Source organism: Sinohyriopsis cumingii, chromosome 9, assembly GCF_028554795.1.
Source record: "Sinohyriopsis cumingii isolate HCF-2022 chromosome 9, ASM2855479v2, whole genome shotgun sequence".
NCBI classification, from domain to species: domain Eukaryota; kingdom Metazoa; phylum Mollusca; class Bivalvia; order Unionida; family Unionidae; genus Sinohyriopsis; species Sinohyriopsis cumingii.
In genome coordinates, this window is record NC_142969.1 from 100,548,118 (window position 1) to 100,563,890 (window position 15,773).

General features: G+C 35.7%; 1 protein-coding gene across 1 annotated transcript in view; it reads left to right on the forward strand.

Annotated features, from left to right (window-relative positions):
- Positions 1-15,773, forward strand: part of LOC149792343 (serine-protein kinase ATM-like) — a 360,810-nt gene that overhangs the window by 328,245 nt on the left and 16,792 nt on the right. Inside the window, exons 56-57 of the mRNA XM_089970917.1 lie at positions 4,598-4,684; positions 7,324-7,438. Coding sequence (XP_089827043.1) covers positions 4,598-4,684; positions 7,324-7,438 — 202 coding nt within the window. The remainder of the gene's footprint in view (positions 1-4,597; positions 4,685-7,323; positions 7,439-15,773) is intronic.

The following is a 15,773-nucleotide window of genomic DNA, read 5'->3' on the forward strand; positions in this document are numbered from 1 at the left end:
TTCAAATCTTTACATGAGATCTTGCTTGTATTGTATTGACGAGTTCTTGAAGTAGTTGGCTTTATAACAGTGTACATCATCTTTTATAGGAGTCATGTTCCCTGAATGTTATTCTTTTTCTCCTAAATATGGTTTCCCAATACATGTTGCTCTTTTTAAAGTCCTGCAGACCAATTTTAGTGAACGGGGCTCTTGTGATGTACCTGCTGCTAGTAGATATAGTTTTTATCAATCATTATAGTTTTTATCAATTATTTTTGTTCTTCTTGTTTTCTAGACAGAGTGAAAAGTCTAATAAGTCTAATATTCATAGGTCATGTAGCACAGTCAAAAGTTATACAGCGTCATCCAAGATTGCTTTCATTTAACTTGGGATCTATTCATGTTATAAATTTTGCAGTTATTCATTGTTCTCTACAATAGAGATAATCAATGGAGTTAATTTGTCATGCCCTGCCATGATAGGGCCACATGGTCTTATTCTTGTCCATGCATCCATCCATTCCATTACTGTAGAAGAGAGGTAGTCTTTATTCAGTAGACATATTTATTATATGCTCGTTTTTTGTCTGTTAAATTTACATGGTAAGAATCGTGCAGTTTTTTACGATACTGAACACCTTCATATTGCACGCATGTGTATGACACATGTGCCTAAAGATAGTTTAGTGTATTAGGAACTACTTTGTAAACAAAACATGTACACTCATGTAGTAGACACTTTAGATTATCATTAATTAAATTTGTTTTTGAATAAACTAAAGCAGCTGTTTCATCCATTTGAAAGGGGATGAGTTCACTGAGTTAGAAACGAAAATTTCAAGAAGGAAACAAAATAACATGATTTTCACAATGTCAGCAACAAATGTGAGAGACGCAGTAATTGAAAATACCATTCTGATAATTGAAACAGTTATTTAGTAAAATGTTCATATCTTTTCGCAAATACAATGGATATGACCAGTGCTCTCTAGGGTCTAAAAAATATAGCATTGAAAAGCTATTAAGGCCAAGGGCTATCACATATCTATCTATAAGAGAAGTACAAGTCTGTCAAAATACTTGATATGAGAAAAAATGAAAACGAAGGTTTTGGTAGGGAATTAAGAGCCTCAGAGCCAATAATCCAGAATGTCCAAAAAGTATTATTTCCTCTGGGTAAATGGAGTGTCACACAACAGCTGTTTTTCAATTTTCCCCAGGTAACTATTTTGATACAATGTTAGGCTAACGATAGAAGATAGATTGTATGACACAGGTCTTAGTTAGGGTCCCTCCAACAGCGAGATGCAAGTGACAGGGCATAGACATGTTTTCTTTAGCTGGTAATAAGAATTATAATAATTATACTAACATTAATGCATCTTGAATTTCCTCAAATTGTACTTTCTTAGTTCTTCAATCCAACCCACATGGCCTTCAAAACCTGATACACACAAAAGCAATACTGGAATTTCGAGTAGCCTACATTTCCAGCTGAAATCCATTCCCATACTGCACTGAATTGATCCAATAATCCAGACCCTCATAATCAGAAAAACGGTTATGAGTTGGACGAACATTGAAACAGAATCCATTCGCATTCATTCACACTATGACTCTAAATTTCAGTTGTAAGTAGATCAAAACGAAATTTTTTAAACTGATGTAGAGTGCGCAACTAAGTTAAAAGGTCACTGGGCAGTGCTATGTGCATATGAATACTGTTATTGTATATTGTTAAATCTACGTTTGTGAATTTATTTTGGAATAAAGCATAAATTCAGTTACATTGTTTCTTGTAATGTCTTTTATTATTAAGCCTTATATAGTTAAAGAAAATGAGCATATGATATAAAGGTTACTGCATTTGTATGGGAAAAACTGAACTTGTTTTTTCTGAAAAATACAGCACTCCACAAGGTCGTGCAGTATTTTACTGAAAAACTCATTCATATTTTCCAAAACAATTGCAGTAATCTTTAATTCTTGTTTATATACTTACAGTTTTAAAAAGAAAATCCTGATTGGAATTTGTTAATAATGCAAATCATATAAGTATATAAAAAATGCATCTTTTAAATTTTGATCTGGTTAATGTTTTAAACTGATCCCATTTCATTATAACGTGGTTCAGATTATAAAGTATGATCCCATTTCATTATAAGATGGTTCACATTGTAAAGTACGTTACCATTTCATTATAATATGGTTCACATTGTAAAGTACAATCCCATTTCATTATAAGATGGTTCACTTTGTAAAGTACGTTACCATTTCATTATAATATGGTTCACATTGTAAAGTACAATCCCATTTCATTATAAGATCGTTCACATTGTAAAGTATGTTGCCATTTCATTATAACATGGTTCACATTGTAAAGTACGTTACCATTTCATTATAACATGGTTCACATTGTAAAGTATGATCCCATTTCATTATAAGATGATTCACATTGTAAAGCACGTTACCATTTCATTATAACATGGTTCACATTGTAAAATACGTTACCATTTCATTATAACATGGTTCACATTGTAAAGTACGATCCCATTTCATTATAACATGGTTCACATTGTAAAGTACGTTACCATTTCATTATAACGTGGTTCACATTGTAAAGTACAATCCCATTTCATTATAATATGGTTCACATTGTAAAGTACGTTGCCATTTCATTATAACATGGTTCACATTGTAAAGTATGATCCCATTTCATTATAAGATGATTCACATTGTAAAGCACGTTACCATTTCATTATAAGATGGTTAACATTGTAAAGTACGATCCCATTTCATTATAACATGGTTCACATTGTAAAGTACGTTACCATTTCATTATAACTTGGTTCACATTGTAAAGTATGATCCCATTTCATTATAACATGGTTCACATTGTAAAGTACGTTACCATTTCATTATAACATGGTTCACATTGTAAAGTATGTTACCATTTCATTATAAGATGGTTTACATTGTAAAGTACATTACCATTTCATTATAACATGGTTCACATTGTAAAATACGTTACCATTTCATTATAACATGGTTCACATTGTAAAGTACGATCCCATTTCATTATAACATGGTTCACTTTGTAAAGTACGTTACCATTTCATTATAACGTGGTTCACATTGTAAAGTACAATCCCATTTCATTATAATATGGTTCACATTGTAAAGTACGTTGCCATTTCATTATAACATGGTTCACATTGTAAAGTACGATCCCATTTCATTATAACATGGTTCACATTGTAAAGTACGTTACCATTTCATTATAACGTGGTTCACATTGTAAAGTACAATCCCATTTCATTATAACATGGTTCACATTGTAAAGTACGTTACCATTTCATTATAAGATAGTTCACATTGTAAAGTACGTTACCATTTCATTATAACATGGTTCACATTGTAAAGTACAATCCCATTTCATTATAAGATGGTTCACATTGTAAAGTACGTTACCATTTCATTATAACATGGTTCACATTGTAAAGTACATTACCATTTCATTATAAGATGGTTCACATTGTAAAGTACATTACCATTTCATTATAAGATGGTTCACATTGTAAAGTACAAACCCATTTCATTATAACATGGTTCACATTATAAAGTATGAATCCATTTCATTATAACATGGTTCACATTGTAAAGTACATTACCATTTCATTATAATATGGTTCACATTGTAAAGTATGTTACCATTTCATTATAACATGGTTCACATTGTAAAGTACGTTACCATTTCATTATAAGATGGTTCACAGTACAATGTTTTTCTAGGTTTTTCCTTCACCAGATATACTGGCAGCCATGTATAGCCTACCTTGTGCTGAAAAATGGCATTAAACTCACAAAACCAAACAAATACGCCAAACCTCCGAAAGATTGCAACAATGTTACTCAAAGAGGTTTCAACAACTATCACGTCTCTATCAACAACTATCACGTATCAGCAACTATCACGTCTGTATTATGTTACTGCTTTTTGTTGTTGTTGATTCACAATAAAAAAAACAATCCCTTTTTTTCAAAAAGCTAGGGATCTTTATTTTTGGGAAACAACCATCGGTGTCAAAACCTTTTGTTATTGTTCTAGTAGTAGAACATTGATACCATGATTTTATCGCAGGTAATAGTGAAACTTCACATCCTGAACGAAATCTAGTGAGTGCCAATTCAGGAATTTTAAGTTCAGTACAAACTCTGGAACTCCATAATGAACCTTACCTGAAACAAATGTTTTTATTCACCAAGTGCTTTTTTTGCTTGGTTGCATTGACATCTTTGATCACATTTGTGAGTGAGAGGTTTAAGGTAGCTTAATTATGTTACTTGATAATATTTACAATGGTGTTCAGTTGATTGTGATGGTAGAAGGACCATTTTCACATTCAGGTACAAGAAGACATTGTGTTTATGATGATTACACTAAAACCAGATTAAAAGACTAAAAACAAATTATTTTTTGCTAATATTACTGAAAAGCTTGTGGTTTCTAAACACAGCTGTGTTTGGGAGTCAAAAATAATTTTATTTTGTAGACATGTTGTGTTATGCGAGGTACATAAAACGTTAAACTAATATAATTTCTTGTGCATTGCAGTTGGTTACATACTTGGTCTAGGGGACAGGCATGTCCAGAACATTTTGATAGATTGTAATACAGCTGAGCTAATCCATATAGATCTAGGTAAGTGTAACTTAACTAAATTGTTCTTGAAACATATCTCCACATCTCAGTTTTTTCCTACCTGCCATCGGACTATCGAAGATCTATGGGCATATACTGGTTACATATCCGAATTCATTTTGTTTGCTGAGTAAGTACAGTGGGGATCTTGTTAGTTTGTAGAGCTTATGGGATGGCTATGAGTCCAACCTCTTGTTGGTAAACTATATTTAAGATTGGCTTGCAACATGGCTCGTATATCTATTACGGCCACCATATTGAAAATATTGTTACAGCTACTGTTCTTGAAGCAACATGGGGCTTGCAGCAGATGACTTCTTACTGTGTCTGGTTAGTCCTAAATGAAAATGTGCTGCTTGAACATCCAGTATGGCCAACACATTGGCCACCTTGAGAAACCTTGCTGTTGCTGCTCTGCATGATTGGATGGTCATATCAAAATAGTTTTCACAAAAAGACTTCTTATGACATCTAGTTGATTCCAGATGTAAATGGTTCTGATTTCACATCCAATACCACTCCGGTGGTCTAGTGGTTAGAGGGTCTGCCTCAGATGCGGGAGGTCATGGGTTCAGTCCCCTGCCAAGTCATACCAAAGACTTACAACAATGGTACTTGCGCTCAGTATTAAGAGGTTAGTGTTAGGACTGGTCGACCTGGTGTCAGGATAATGTGACTGGGTGGGACATCATGCTGCATGTCTGTGGCATGATGCCTAAATGCTAGACGTCACTATAAACTGCCACACTGCAGACATCATAGCAATACGACTGAAAAATTGTTAAAGCTATGTTAAAAATCCAAATCACACACGCACAGTCACTTTCTAACAACACATTACTCTTGTTGTTACAAGATGATTCTTCATATGCAGGAGGTCATCTTGGACCTTTTACCCATACCCTCTACATTCTTGCATTAAAACAAGACAGCACATTTGTGAAGTGAATGTGTTAATGTTTGGATACACACATGTACACGCACACACTTGGGGTACGTCAGATTCGAGAAAAAATAAAATTAACATTGATAAATGTAGATATACAAGACAAGACATACAAAATGAACTTCTCCATGTCAGACTCACACATATTTACCCCACTATAAAACCAGAAAGTTTAATTAATCTGTCCAGATATTTTGATTGTACACTTTTGAAACTCCCTAGTTTTCGTCTTCCATTTCTCAGTTTGTCTGTTCCCTATTCCATTTCTGCACAAATCATTTTATTTCTACACTCAGCCATTGCTAGACATTGTAAGCAGCTTTAATTTGGGTCAGGGAAGAAGTCTGTTGATTTTGGGCACAAAAGGTTAAAGGTCACTGCCAGTGGCATTTAAAGAAGGACACAGCTTGACTTGTGTACCAGATACCTTGACCAGACTTTGTAAATGACTTGCATTTCATATAGGAATGATGGGGGAGAATCAAATGTGAAAGGTCATGGTCATATTGGTCTCCATATCATATCTGAGTTTTTATAACCTACTTTTACCAAACTTAAAGGATTGCTTGTAGCTGATACAAAAAAGGCACCTATTCATTTTGGGATCAGAAGGTACAAGGTCAAGGTCACAGGGACTGAAAGACATAAAAAATCTTTTCCACAAAACTTTCTTGAGTTCTCTACCTCATGTATTGACTAAACTTCGAGGATGCCTTGCATTTGAGACATTGGGCAGTCAAAAGTCAAAGTCAGAGAGTCTCTAAGAATGAAAATGATTTCCAGAAAATTACTCAAGTCCTATACCAGAAACCATGACCAAGCTGTATAGCTGGCTTGCATTGGAGTTGAGAAAGATGGTCACTGATCTTAATAGCAAAGGTTAAGGTCCAGCAGACTAAAAATAGACAAATGTTTTTTTTTTTGCAAAATAACTTTAGTTCAGTGTTGTTATGTTAACCAAAGATTTGTAGATGGCATTCATTGAAGACTAGGAAGACACCTATCTGTTTGGATTGAAACTGTATCTGATCACTGAAAAGAAGTATAACAATACTATTTACCACATGGTGTCTGTATAATATACTGTTTACATTACTCTTTAATGCACTGTAATAACACTATTTACCACATGGTGTCTGTATAATGTACTGTTTACATTACTCTTTAATACACTGTAACAACACTATTTACCACATGGTGTCTGTATAATGTACTGTTTACATTACTCTTTAATACACTGTCACAACACTATTTACCATATGGTGTCTGTATAATGTACTGTTTACATTACTCTTTAATACACTGTAACAACACTATTTACCACATGGTGTCTGTATAATGTACTGTTTACATTACTCTTTAATACACTATAATAACACTATTTACCACATGGTGTCTGTATAATGTACTGTTTACATTACTCTTTAATACACTGTAATAACACTATTTACCACATGGTGTCTGTATAATGTACTGTTTACATTACTCTTTAATACACTAATAACACTATTTACCACATGGTGTCTGTATAATGTACTGTTTACATTACTCTTTAATAAACTGTAATAACACTATTTACCACATGGTGGTTGTATAATGTATCCACATGGCAAAAATATAATGCACTTTTTACTCTTGCTATATAATAAAACTAATCTCGCATGAATGATTGAAAAATCTCTTATGATTATAGGTGTAGCCTTTGAACAAGGTCAGATTTTGCCAACCCCTGAAACCGTTCCCTTTCGACTGACAAGAGACATTGAGGATGCCATGGGTGTCTCAGGAGTGGAGGGAGTATTCAGGAGGTAATATACAAAATATATCCATATCTGCAAAGGCACATACTGCCAGAACAAGTCCTCAGTCCATAGTTTAAAAGTAAACAAAATATATACATATCAACAAAGGCACCTATTTCCAGAACAAGTCCTCAGTCCATAGTTTAAAAGTAAACAAAATATATACATATCGACAATGGCACATCTTCCTATAACAAGAGACAATCTTGTTTGCCTGCTGTTTAGTGTACCATGAAATTGAACAGTAGGTAGTTAGTTGGGTTTTTTTTATTATAACATCATGATTGATACGGTTAGGTAAATAAATTTTGCCTACTTTACCAATCATAATTATAAAGTATTTGGTGCCAACTCCTTGCTAGTGACAAAACGGTTTTGAACTGTGGCTTTTATTCATATCACTCCATTTCATCATTTCCACATTGTTTTTTATATTTTGAAGGATACAGCAAAATAGACTGAGTGCCTCTTTTCGCTCACTAGGATACACATATTTCTTCAGATATGTTACTAAATAATAATACCTTAAGAGAACTACTACTACTACCTCGCAAATTCAGCACTCCCAGATTAAAACTCTTTAGCTAAAAAGCTAAAAGTTACATGCCTACCTAGGTGGCAGTTAGAGTGATCTCTCCTTGATACTGGAATTTGGTATCAAATCCTGAGGAATTGTCATTTTCTTCTGCTCATGCCAAGCAGCACTCTCTACAGACAGAGAGGCCTTGCATAATCCATACAAGCAGTTTAGAAGTTGTCTACCTTAAAACAAGTTGGAAGAGAGTCATCCTCAAAAGAAAGTATACTCCATATGTAAATTTCCAACTTTTCTTTTCAAACTTTTCTGTATTATCACTTGCCATCTTCACACAGTTATGCACAATTGGTATATACTTGCACAGGTTACTATGGTGTCCCCTCACATTGCTATAAACACATTAATAAGTGCAGGTCTGGTATTTGATGTGGAAAACGCAGTTAATATTGCTGTGGAATTTCTACTTTATCTGGTAAATTTTCTATATTGTCTTCATAGTTATATACAACATTATACTGATTCTTACCAATGTTGTCTCACAATTTATATTGTAGCATCTACTTCATAAGCATCAATAATGATGCTTCATTGCATGTTTGTTATGTTCTTAGAAATCTCTTTTATATTACTCATATTTATATTATGTGTTTATATTACTTTAGAAAACTCGTTTATATTACTGTATAGCTCATAATGTCCTTCATACATGTAGTTATTATCAGCAGCACTTCAGTGATTTTACCTGTATAGGCAGTCAAAAAATTAGCCTTCCTAAAGGTAATATGTTTCTAGAATTGATTTGGTCTCCCATTCATTAGTATTAATTGCGCTGCTCTAATTATCCACCTATACAGGCAACATTCTCCTTTTTACCTGTATTTTTCATAGTGTGTTACTCTGCAAGGACATTCTTAAGTTCATAAGCAAGATGTATGCTGCACTACATGTATATATTGTCTGCTCTAATTTGTCTTGGATTTAAAGCATGGGCGAGACCAGTCTGACAACCACTCTAGATGTGTAGTTTTCTTTGGTTGTCATTCCTTGAATATTATGGACAGAAGTCAATGGACAGCAGTTCTATGGGTACAAAGGGAAAGGTATAGAAGGACAAAAACATCAACTTGCATGCAAGGTTTCCAGACCATATCATTTACTGGGGAGCAAGATGGAAAGCAACAACAGCTTCAGTTACAGTCTCATGTATCAGAATTACTGACCAGCTTGGGGATTAATATCCATACCCCATCTCACTGTCAAGAACTGGACAACATCATGCCATCCAATCCTTTATGACCTGACCAGACTCTGCCATATAACTCTCATGACAATGGGCCACAACCACAATCAATCAAATAGCATTAGCCATCAGAAAAACTAACTTGTCCAGTTCCATGACTTGCATAGTACCATTAGGTACTTTCTGCATATGATGCCCAGCTTAGTGCCTCACTACCTAATAACACAGTTATTGAACAGACTAACCTGCATAGTGCTGCTAGGTACTTCTGCAGAATACATCCAGTCTATACAAGTGCTATGCTGGATTAGTCTAACCTACACAGTACCTTGAGAAACTTTCAGCATTCAATGTCCATCTTGGTGCCTCAGTTTCCAAGAGATGTCTCTTCACTTGTCCTCAAACCTTCACCACCCAAAGGGACCTTCTACTTGGCAACGTCTTGGAAGTGACAGGACCTAACCCATAATGTGCTGCATGTGTAGTGAGCCACCATACTCAACATTTTTCTCCAACTACTTTGCAGGTAGCACAAGAGACATCAGCTTCACTACCCTGGTTCCTGTCATTATTAGATCTTGTTATGATCAGTGAACTCAGTGGTACAGGCTTGAATAAAACTTCTCCATGCTATCCTCATTCCTCGGCATGCATGCCTGGTCTACAGTTCCGACATCAGATCATCATTGACTACAGAAGAATCTCCTTTAGTTGCTTCAGCAATCTGACATTTTAGGCTGCATACATTATCAGCTACAATTCCCAAGAGTCTACATAGTTTTTCTCAAAGATGCCTTCCGCGACTTGCTGTCAGCAGTTCTATAAGGCACACTCATCAGTTTTCCATTTGGATACCCATTAGTTGATTCATAGTGTCATGACCATGAGATGAACATTACATGTGATATCTATGGTGATCTTTCAATAATTGGAACATGGCTTGCCTCATGACACCCTGAATCTCACCAGACATACATGGTAGCTTGATTATAGAATGTCGTAAACAACATATTAATAGCAGCCATTACAACAGATGGAATGACAAACCTGCCAACCCTTACTATTTTGCCATAAGTCTTAGGAATTTGCCCCTAAAATATGGACTTAGGGAATAGAAACACAAATTATGGAAATACAATTGCCTGTGATAAAATCTGGATACTGGCTTGTTCATTTTTTATTCAGATTCCGGTTTCATATCAGTTTCAGTGAATTTGGTCAGGGACTAGACTAAATTTACCAATGTACCTCAGACACTTTAAACTACAAAACATGATACAAAACGTCAGAATGATCAGGCTATTACTTTTTTCTTTTAAAAGTGGCATGTGAGGACAAAAGGGACCATAAACACTCTTAAAAAGTTTTAATACTACAGAAGAAGAAATGGAAATATTCAGATTTTGGGGGAAAAGTCAGGAATGGCAACATATACATTTAGTGGACATCATGTGTTGATTTGGCAGGAAAGATGACTGCCATTGACACATCCCATATGAATTTTTTTAAGGAGTCGGGTTGAGAGAGATCAAGAACCCATTGGGTTCATATGGTTTGGAATTGCAGTTTGCGAAACTGTACTAGAGTTAATTAAGGTTCAGATAAACTTGACAAACTTTTGACTTGAACACGATGTTTACTGTTGCTACATCAGTCTTGAATCAAACTTCTGGACTTTGAAACGCATGTTTTCCAGCTTGACAATAGCAGTACATGATATTTTGTTACACCTTACTGTCCAACTTAAAAAAAAGAAGTCGACCACCTTACTGAGATGGTCTTTTTAGGGTTTGTAGGTCAGGTATGAGATATACTGTTCTCTACCTACACTTTACTTAAAACCATCGTATGCCAAGAATATACAACCTTAATCTCCTCCTTAATGGTCAGGTTGATAGAATTCGCAACAAGCCACCAAGCGTATATTCTTTTCATCCTTCACAGTCTTGGCTACAGCAGAAGGATTTGTATGGCAATCAACAAAAGGTTGCAGGACATCCCTAGAATACAGGCCAACTGTCAAAGACCACAGATGATCTCCTGCACTAAAGCAGAAAGAGACAAAGAGAGGACTGTTGTTTTTGCCAGACCCTTCCTGTCTCCAGTGACATACTTTCAAACACACACACCCCTTGTCACAGATACCATATTGGGAAAATTTCAACCTTCTTTGCCAAATAGGAAGATTTACCATGACAATATATGGACCTGATAGGTCATTTTGGAGGGGCTTGGTATCACGTTCAGTGCACTTCCTCCTTTGTCCATAGTTCCATCAGTTACAAGCATTATACAACTGCAGACATCATAGCAATATGACTGAAAAATTGTTAAAGCTACATTAAAAATCCAAATCAGACACACATCATACCTTCCTTCTCATTCTCAGACTCCTTCTCAACAAGGACATCTCTGATCTCATACCCTTTCAAGGTTTCAATCAACTAGGTCCAGAACTCGACATTCAAGTAAATGGAGCATGTCTCCCCCAGGAATGAGAATATAATTAGTATAATGGTACAACCCTTGCGTCTAGTAAAGAATCCATCTGATAGAGAATCCCATTGTCTGCTGATTTTGCTCAGTGCTGCAGCAGACATATTGGTCCTCGATCACCTTCTTGGGCTCCCATTACAATGAGTCTGTGGTCTAACTGGATGCCCAGCATTTGACCATTGGACCAATTTTGACAATCTGCACAATATGAGGTTGCATCAAAGGCAGAGAAACCACACTGTATTCATGATGGGGCTACCTCTGCAAGCACAACCTCTGGCAACCACGCTTGGTACAGATGCAAACACAGAAGACTGGAGAGTGTAAGTCTCCTACCAGTTTGGGATGCCAGAGGAGCGTGCCCCCTCGGGATTATTATTTACATATCAACATTCTCAAGAGGAAAACAGTTTTGATAGCTTTTCATTGGTATCTGGAGAACCTAGATGGGAATGGAGTTCTCATTTTGTCAAACAGCTACACTGTGGTAGTTTATCTCAGGTAACAAGATGGAATCAAGTCCCCAGAGCTTTGTATTCTTGTTTGGAATTTTTTAATGTGTTGTCTTCAACAACAAATCCACATCCAAGTTTGACATATTTTAAGCTGGCTAATGTATTGGTGGACATATTGTCTCACAATAAGGAAACAGAATGGGGTCTTCATCACTTGGTTTTCATTCAGGAGTTGTGCTATGCAGTTGATCATTGATGGCCCTATTGGTGACAAGGTGGAATGCCAAAATCCCAACCTTTGTCTTACCAGTCCTGGAGTATCTCCTCATACTGAAGACTTCAACATTAATCATGGATCAGCTTCATCTTTCTTACAACCAAATCACTATGACTAAAGAGATATTTCCTCATCTGTGTGTATCAGTATGAATAAGGAGATATTTCCTCATATGTGTGTATCACTATGAATAAAGAGCTATCTCCTCATCTGTTTGTATCACTATGAATAAAGAGATATTTCCTCATCTGTGTGTATCACTATGAATAAAGAGAAATTTCCTCATCTGCTTTAAGCAACCATGATAGCCATGTTTCATCCCAGCCTGTAGTCACTGAAACTGCACATCTGGATCTTATTAAAATATGCTCTTAGGTACCAATAATTCTCATGACCAATAGTAGAGAATCGCTCAAGTGAGATAGCCCATCCACCTAAAAGGCGAAAGAAGGCAATGGAATATATTTTCACTGGTGTGTGCAAGAATACTTTATACCACTGCAAGCATTCATACCTCAGTAGGTAACTTCCTATGGCTTTTTGGCAAGAAACAGTTAGCACCAATCACATTTAAAACTTATCATTTCACAATTACTGGCACATTACATTAACTTAGAGAGTAGAAGACCAACCAGAGACCTATTTGATCTTCTGTTAATGTTGGATTTCACCTGTCCAAAGACACAGTATCCTTTCCCAATTGGAATTGATCATTGGTACTAACCTGGCTGAACAAGACACCCTTTGAAATGTTCTTAAGAGCTTCATTGGTTCACCTCTCCTATTAGTCCTGCCTCTTCACTGCGTTGTTCAGTGGCAGGCAGAATTGGTGAATACATATGCTATTGGTGAGCCCATTTACATGCAGTTTGACAAGATGAGTCAATATCACTTGTGATGCCTGCTGTTTTCATTGTCAAGACCGGCTACTGTTTATCAGTAATCAGACTGGTAATGATGTCTACACAGGACACTTTATTTCAAGGTCATCTAAAAGACCCAATGTGCACTATAAAGTTGTACTTTAGGAAGACCAAACCACAGCATCAAGGGAGATCATGCCTTTTCTTGCCCTCAAAAGAATTATTTGATGATATATCAACACGGACACTTTCGTCATGGATCAAGTGTGATATCTGTTCCACCTATTGGGAATAACCGCTCACTCAAATGAAGTTTGGCTTATGAAGTTAGAACAGCCGCTACAATCACTGCATATGAGCAAACTGTTCTGTTATTATCCATGCTATGGGATGGAGTTCCGAATACACTAATCCAGTCTTTATCTCGGAGATCTTTCACCCTAAATGGCTCAACTCAGTCTGGTGGGACATTTACCTGTGGTGCAGAAGGTTACCTTTCCGGGTCATTCAAGAGCTTCATGAGGATACAGCTTCACAACTTCTGCTGGATTTGCAGGAGGGGATTTTTGTTCTTCCCCCACTTGAAGCCAGTTTCAGACATGCAGAGTCTATTGTCCTGTCAGGTCATCGAGAAGCTGTCTCAGTACCTTATTGGACCAGAGATGGTCACTTGAGGGTAATGGGATATATCTCCCTCCACAGCTTACCTATTCTCCAAAGGTATTATGATTTGGTAACATATTTGAAGAAGAAACAAAACAGCCTCCCAGCAATGTCTTCCACTCTAGTAGTAACTGATGATTTTATTGAATTTTTGTGCAGATATCTTTACGGATTTTGGCTAAAAAGTTTTGATCTGTTGTAGTATACTGGTAAATGCTGGTTGTGGTTGTAAAAAGAATAAATCATGAAAGTTTCTACTTCATTATTTTCACGTTCTGTTTTAATTTTTTTTGTCTTTGGCACAACCTGCCCTAACTCCCAGCAAGGGAAGCAGCTTTGTAACGTAACATCTTTGTTTAGTAAGGACTGATGAATACAAGGTGAGTTTCAGTTACTCATACTGAAAGAGATGGAACATTCCCCCCACCCCCACCCCCGTCAAAATTTAAAATTGTAGTGTAATTTTATCTTGAGCCACAGAAAATCCACTGCCATATAGGGCTTGCCATACAATAATAATGATTGTTAATAAATGTAATATCAAGTTTTCTACACTGTACCTTAATGGTGCTTCACACAGTCAACTTGAACTGAACTCTCTTAATCTAAAACAATATGTGACAAGTTACTGAATATCCTATAAGTAAGATCTAGAAGGTCAGAGTAACACCTACACACACACTCACAATATTTATCTGTGGCACCATCAGACAAAAATCTGGTATGCAGTTTACATTTATGTTTCATAGCATGTATAACAAAGGAAACTCTCATATTAGAAATAAAATATTCAGAAGATTTTTATAAGTAAATTGATGAGTATAACACCGTTAATCTGGGACACGTCGAGTGATGTAACAAATGGTTGACTAATGAGTATAACAGCATTCATGCGGACACCTCAAGCAATGTAACAAATGGGTGCAACCTCCCCACTTAACACAATAAGCCCTAAACTACATGCAGAACTACCAATAAGAGCTGCCAGTGTAGTAAATTGATCAAGCATTTGATTCAAATCATAAATCAATATGACTTATTCATGTTACTGATGGTGTGTGTGTGTGTGTGTGTTATATATATATATAATGACTTTATTTAAAGAGGGTAATGCAGCTGAAGACCTAATCTACCTTGAGACCCTGATACAAAGGAACTTATTTATATACAAATGTCACATATACACACATACATGCATATATATACACACATGCATACCTATACATAGTAGCATGTACATGTATAGACACAATATATTTACTTCCTTTCCTTTCACCAGATGGATACTTAAATATATTGAACCCATATAGTCAGTATACATGACATGGAATTAATGACAAAAAAAAGGAGTAGTATATTTAATGATGCCCAGAGGCATTTATTAATATGATTTCAAGTTGTTTTCATTCTGTTTTATCTACATCTCTGAAGCCCCTGGATATATTGGGTTTGGAAGAAAAAGAAACAGAGTAGGCATTTCTTAGATTCTCAAATGGAATACTATTCCAGAGCAAAGTTCCAGAGTATTGGAAACTTTGTTTGAATAACTCCTTATTTGGTTTGGGAATTTTATAATATTTGGTAGACATGGATCGCTGGTGTAGAGTATTACCAGGTAGCCTATACTGGAATAGTAATTGTAAATATTCAGGAGCACTATTATTGGATATCATGTACATTAATTTGGCTTTATGCAACTGGTTTTGGTCCTTAATAGGTAAATTTTTTAATTTGCCAGCTAATTTTTCTTTGCTTTCTGTTTGAATAGATAATAGCCCAAATGCTGTTTTGAAGATGTGCAAGCTTTGT